This window comes from Elgaria multicarinata, chromosome 11, assembly GCF_023053635.1.
Source record: "Elgaria multicarinata webbii isolate HBS135686 ecotype San Diego chromosome 11, rElgMul1.1.pri, whole genome shotgun sequence".
In the NCBI taxonomy this organism is placed as follows: domain Eukaryota; kingdom Metazoa; phylum Chordata; class Lepidosauria; order Squamata; family Anguidae; genus Elgaria; species Elgaria multicarinata.
In genome coordinates, this window is record NC_086181.1 from 40,500,917 (window position 1) to 40,507,097 (window position 6,181).

The window sequence follows — 6,181 nt, forward strand, 5'->3', positions numbered from 1 at the left end:
AGCTAGAACTCTAAAGGGGCAATCTAAGGTACTGAAGCCCTGTCCCTGAGTTAGAGTCAGCACCCTGCAAAGCTCCTTTAGAGCTGACTGAAACCCAGACTTGATACACATCCCCACTGAAATCTGAACCACCAGCCTCCACTAGTGTGTGTGTGTGTGTGTGTGCAGTTGTTCAGTGGTTATTAAAGGATAACATTTTAAAAATAAAGTATTGCTAATAGCATCTGCACCTGTGGACGTTGTACTCCCCTTCTGTTCTTCTGAAAAAAGTTGGACTTCCTGTGGTTTGAGAAAAGATGGAAGACCCACAAGAGAAATACAACATGACAAGGGTAGGATGGTGGCATGGTTTGGATGCCATATTGAAAGTGAGTGAATGTGGAAGCAGTGTTAGAAGTGTTTGCAGTAGCAGCTGGGTGTCCTGTACAGTCCTCAGGCGGCTGTTTTCTTAGCTTGTTACTCATGGCGTACTATTTTCAGAAGTCCAAATGGATGGGACAACACAACCACAGCCACCGCCCCAGGATGCAGATGTGTTGAAGTTCTTTCAGCCCAAAGGCCAAATTCAATTTTGGACAAACTCTTGGAGAGGGAGGGGGGGTAGCCTTCCAGTCATGGGTGGGGCCAAAGATGAAATGTAGCAGGGCCAAAGTGGTGGAGCCAAAATGCCAGCATATTTTAACTTAAAGTGATTACTGCCAGGAAATAAGCCTTAGGAGATGGATATCAACTTTTTACAAAGTAATGGGGCTTGGCCAGTTGGGGAACTCCAAAAGGACAGATTAGAACCCCAGGTGGGTCAGTTTTGACCCCCTGGCCTGAGGTTCAAAATCCCTGGTCTATCGGGAGGGGGCTCTCCCAACTTGTGCAGTCCAATTTTCCCATTGCACATATAATGGTTCTCTATAGGACGATCTGAGATAGGCATTGGACAAATTCCAACAGACACTGGTCAATGTTAGCAATAGAGCGGTAAAGCAGCAGTTTCTGCAGCTGAAACTCTCCCTATGGCCTGAGTTCGATCCCAGCGGAAGCTGGTTTCAGGCAGCCGGCTCGGGTCGACTCAGCCTTCCATCCTCCCAAGGACGGTAAAATGAGTACCCAGTTAGCTGGGGGAAAGGTAATAACGGTCGGGGAAGGCAACAGCAAACCACCCCGCTATAAGGCCTGCCAAGAAAAATTCAGTGAAAGCTGGCGTCCCTCCAAGAGTCAGTAATGACTCAGTGCTTGCACGAGAGGTTCCTTTCCTTTCCTAAGAAAATTACCGTTTTTATGAACATTATCCACAAAACTGGAAGTACTCTAATATCCCTGTCATTTCAAATAATACTTTCTGGCTTTCCTGGTCATTAAGGATCTTGTTCTTTAAGATGGCTGGTGATCCATGCCTTTCTCTGCCTTGTTCTTGAGCTGCAGGCCTGCCCATCTACCTGCTCTTCACGGCCATTCTGACCCATGCCGTCCTCTCCAAATACAGTTCTTTGCCTGTCCCACTGACCCACAGCACCCTCTTCACAGGACCAATCTTAACTCCTCCCCTTTTTCTAACCTCCTCTTAATGGTCCCCCTGTCCACCATCACCCTTCCCAAAATCCCTGTATTTGCCACACAGGCATTCAGGGAACATGATGATAAGATCAGATTCTGAACCCCTACCCTAAAATGTTCAGATGAATATGACTGAGAAGAGCATCACTGAACAAAGGGTTGCATCTTGGGATGGTTCCTTTGCACTACGCCAAAGAAAGCGACCTCTTAACGAAGCCCTCTGACATTTCAACTGTTATCATCGTTAACTCAAGAACTACCCAAGTCTCACGTGCATAAGTCCCTGTGACCGGAGGGACACAAAATGAGTAGAGAGCAGAGGGGGGAGGGAAGGGAAGGGGGGTGGGAACATACACAGGGTATAAAGATGGCCCAGCAACAAATGTCAAGTGTTCAGGCAGAGGACTATTTCCTAGGATGATGTATTCTCTTGCCAAAATACAGTTCCCAGTTTTATCAGGTGGGTGCTTCCATTGATCATGCCACAACTTAGTTAATTGCTTAGTTGTCAGCAACCCAGTGCAGTACCTGTTTGTTCATTGTAAACAAAGCCATCCCTTGCTTGCTCCATAATGTTGGGGAAATGGCATTTTGATGGATAAAAAAGACACTGCAGGAAAGAGAGCTAAGGAGTACAACTGGGACATGCAATCTGTTGTGTAAAAATACTGGACTGATAATAGATAAACTAATGGAGACTGTATTTTAAAAAAAAAGTTTTCTAAATTTATGTAATTATTGCCCTCACCAATATCTTCAGCTGAATGAAGTTTTCTCAGCTGCACTGAAAATTCTTCTTCTTCTTCTTCTTCTTCTTCTTCTTCTTCTTCTTCTTCTTCTTCTTCTTCTATTATTATTATTATTATTATTATTATTATTATTATTATTATTATTATTATTATTTTACATATACAGGGTGAGGACTGGATTGACTGAACATGGATAGGTTTGACCGAAACCATAGGAAGAATCAATATCCGTGAACACTCATCTTGAGGAATCAGTGCTTTGTTTAATACAGCAAAGAAACCTTGTTGCCCTAGAAGAAGGTATATAACATTCTTTAATGGACAATGGGGTTTTTTTTAACAATCATATGGGAAGCATTCCAGCTAAATACGTAATTGAATTATTCAAGATAACACCAAATATCATGAAACTGCCTCTAAACAAGAGAGGGGAGGTTAAATTCTAAACATCACCAACAATAATTCATTCTCTATTTGCCATACTTATTGAGGAATATCTGGACTGAAGCCAGTCTGCATGGGAACAATCAACCATGAGGTCGTCTCCTTAGTTGACATCAGGTTTCTGGAAATTATCACCATGACTTTTGTTCTGCCTTGGTAAGGACAGCCTGAATGGAGTGTGGAAATATCACATCAGTTCTTGAACATTTTGAACTTCTGGGATTCTTCTACCCTAAACACCTAAAGCTCTTGTTGATCACTTTCTTCTTCCTAGTGTACATACTGTCCCTTTCGGGAAATGGCCTGATCCTCTTAGTGATAGCATTGGAGCCTCATTTGCACAAGCCCATGTACTGGTTCCTCTGCCACCTTTCCATCATGGACATGATGGTCTCCTCAGTGGTGGTTCCCAAACTGATCGCTTGGCTGGTAGAGGGTAATGGGGTCATCTCGTTTGCTGGTTGTGTATCCCAGCTCTTCTTCTTCCACTTCCTGGGCTGCACAGAATGCTTCTTGTACACCGTGATGGCCTTTGATCGCTTCCTGGCCATCTGCAAACCACTCCACTACAGTACCATCATGAGTGGTCAAGTCTGCTGTTGCCTTGCCATCGGCACCTGGTTTGGAGGCTCCCTGCACTCTGTTATACACACCTCCCTCACTTTCCGTTTGCCATATGGCCGGGGGAACCAGGTGAGCTACATTTTATGTGACATCCCACCTATGCTGAAACTAGCCTGTGCAGACACATCCCTCAACAAGATGGTGACTTTGGTTGACATTGGGTTGGTAGCCATGACCTGTTTCCTCCTGATCCTGACATCCTACGTGTATATAATTTCTGCCATCTTAAGGATTCCCACTGCCAAAGGGAGACACCGAGCCTTCTCCACTTGCTCAGCCCATGTCACCTTGGTGGTGATATACTATGTGCCTGTGGTTTACAACTACGTGCGTCCAGCATCTCAGGACTCCTTGGATAATGTGGTTGCTATGTTTTATGCAGCATTGACACCCTGCTTAAACCCTGTCATATACACACTGAGGAACAAAGAGATGAAAGTGGGTGTGAGGAAATTATGCAGCAGAAAACCACAGTGCCCTCTTAGCTAATAGAGATAATGTTCTTCAGTTCAATGTGGGTCCTACCTTCCACGAGAGGAAGAGGTTTCCATGAGAAAAAGGGCTCCAGTCACAGAAGGCCCCAAACCAATTTTTGAGGATCCTCCTCCCACAGGCACCACACCTCACCCCATTCAGTAGGGTCTCCTTATTCCATGTGTAACGATTTCAGGGAGATGGAGGGACTTCCATTTGAAGGAGAGGTCAGGAAAGTCCACTTCCACCAGCACTCTTGATCCAGCATAGATCTGAATCCATCCCCTTGGGAATTGTTTTGCTAGTGGAAGCATATTTTGCACTTTTGAACAAATGGGTCCTTGTAATACATGTTTGAAGAACATCGTGTCCATTTATGGGCAGCTACTTCTCTGGTCAGTACAACAGAAGACAGACCACATGGGACCCACCCTAAGCCTGGAACACTCACCTGATCTCTATTGTCTTCTTTTATACCATTTAGAACCTGCTGTCCACAACATACAAATTAAAAAAAATGTAACTACAAAACTCCATGTGGCTGGACCACCCATTTCATTTCTATTTGTGCACATGCATTCATTTCAAGTCTGATTTCTGGGGAAGCCATGTACCTATCCCCCAAATGGGTCCAGCACCTTAAGGAGCTTCTTTGGAGTTCTGACTCGTTCTGACTGAAAGCCAGAGTAGATTCACAGGCCCACTGAAATCAGAGCCACCAGCCTCCACTGGTAATGCTACAGCCAGAGCCAATGCCTGTATTTCACTTGAAGAAAGCTGGATTATGGAGCTCCCTGTTACAAAGAAATAGAATTTGGCCATTTTCAAAGAGGGATTTGAACTACATATCTTAGGGAGAAATAACATTAAAAGTGCTTTATCTTTTTTTTAAAAAAAACTGTTTCCCCCACCCCTCCCAAAAATGTGTAAGATAGCCAAAATTGCAAGTGTTAGGGAAATGTATTCAATAATGCTTATGAATTTCCATGCAAACTTTAAGTAAAACAGAAAGAAAAGTTCAGAATCAATGAAACGCCATTATCTTTCTATTTTTGAAATGGTCAGAAGACTTATTCAATAAAGGTATTCATTATCTTTCTAAGTTGGCAGTGGAGTTCTCCAGTCAAAAAGTGTGTACAAAACTACATATCTTAGGGGGAGATAACTTTTTTTAAAACAATTTTTTATTATGAATTTTAACAAAATAAAAACAATTAAATTGAATTTAAAATATAATCAAAATTGTTATTTCCCCCTAAAATACATAGTTTTGCATGCACTTTTTGACTGGAGAACTGCACTGCAAAATTCATTAAATAACATCAAAAATCCCTTTTCTTAGAAAAACTGTTTGTTGTCGTCATTGTCGTCGTCCCGCCCGCCAGATGTGTATAGTAGGCAAAAATGCATGTGTTAGGGAAACATATACAAAAATGCTTATGAATTTTCATGCAAACTTTGGGCATGTCTACACCTTCCAGATATCCCAGGGTCATCCCTAGGTCATCCCTGAGGGAACGCCTCTCCCGACATGAACCTACCTGCACACTGCACTCAACATCTAAGGTCCTCTTCCGAGTGCCTACTCCAAGGGACGCTCAGAGGATGGCAACAAGGGAGAGGGCCTTTTCAGTGGTGGCCCCCCAATTATGGAATGATCTCCCCGATGAGGCTCACCTGGCGCCAACATTGTTATCTTTCAGGCGCCAGGTCAAGACCTTTCTCTTCTCCCAGGCATTTAACAGCATTTAACAACATATGCTAAGTTTGTTTTTTAATGGACCCCAGAACTGTTGTTTAAAATGGATACTGTTTTATACTGTTGTTTTTATATATTTTTGATGGTTTTAAATTTTGTATACTTTTTTTTTTAATGTCCACTGTTTTTAACTTTTGTAAACTGCCCAGAGAGCTTTGGCTATGGGGCGGTATATAAATTTAATAAATGAATAAAATAAATAAATAAAATCCCTGTGCATCCATATGACACACAGAGGATCCCAGGGGCAACCTGGGATGACCAGGGACTTCCCCAGGATATCTGGGACCATGGATTTCCTGATATTTCTGCGGTCCCGGGACCATCCCAAGGAGCATGGGTGGTGTGGCTGCCATTACCAGGTTGTTCCTTCTTCCCCACAAGTAGTGGGGCCAGGCAAGGGGCTGTGTGGGGAGGGTCTGTGCCCATGGGTGGGGCAGCAATATCACCATCCCTAGGATGGAGGGGGTTGGGTGTGTGTTTGTTTTTAACATTTTTCTGCACAACCAGCTCATCTTTTTTTAAAGAGAAGATGTCCACAACATCCCTCTTCCCTTCTAGGACGTTGTGTGGCTGTCTAGAT

The 6,181-nt window shown here is 43.4% G+C and overlaps 1 protein-coding gene across 1 annotated transcript; it reads left to right on the forward strand.

The window, feature by feature from the left end:
* Positions 1 to 2,912: 2,912 nt before the first annotated feature.
* Positions 2,913 to 3,854, forward strand: LOC134405855 (olfactory receptor 10G6-like). The gene has a single exon (XM_063137108.1). It carries the CDS (start codon positions 2,913 to 2,915, stop codon positions 3,852 to 3,854), a length of 942 nt encoding a protein of 313 aa, XP_062993178.1.
* The last annotated feature ends 2,327 nt before the right edge of the window (positions 3,855 to 6,181 follow it).

What these genes read in the sequence shown, in the direction of transcription:
- LOC134405855 (XM_063137108.1), top strand. Translation starts at nt 2,913, where the DNA reads ATGGAGTGTGGAAATATCACATCAGTTCTTGAACATTTTGAACTTCTG.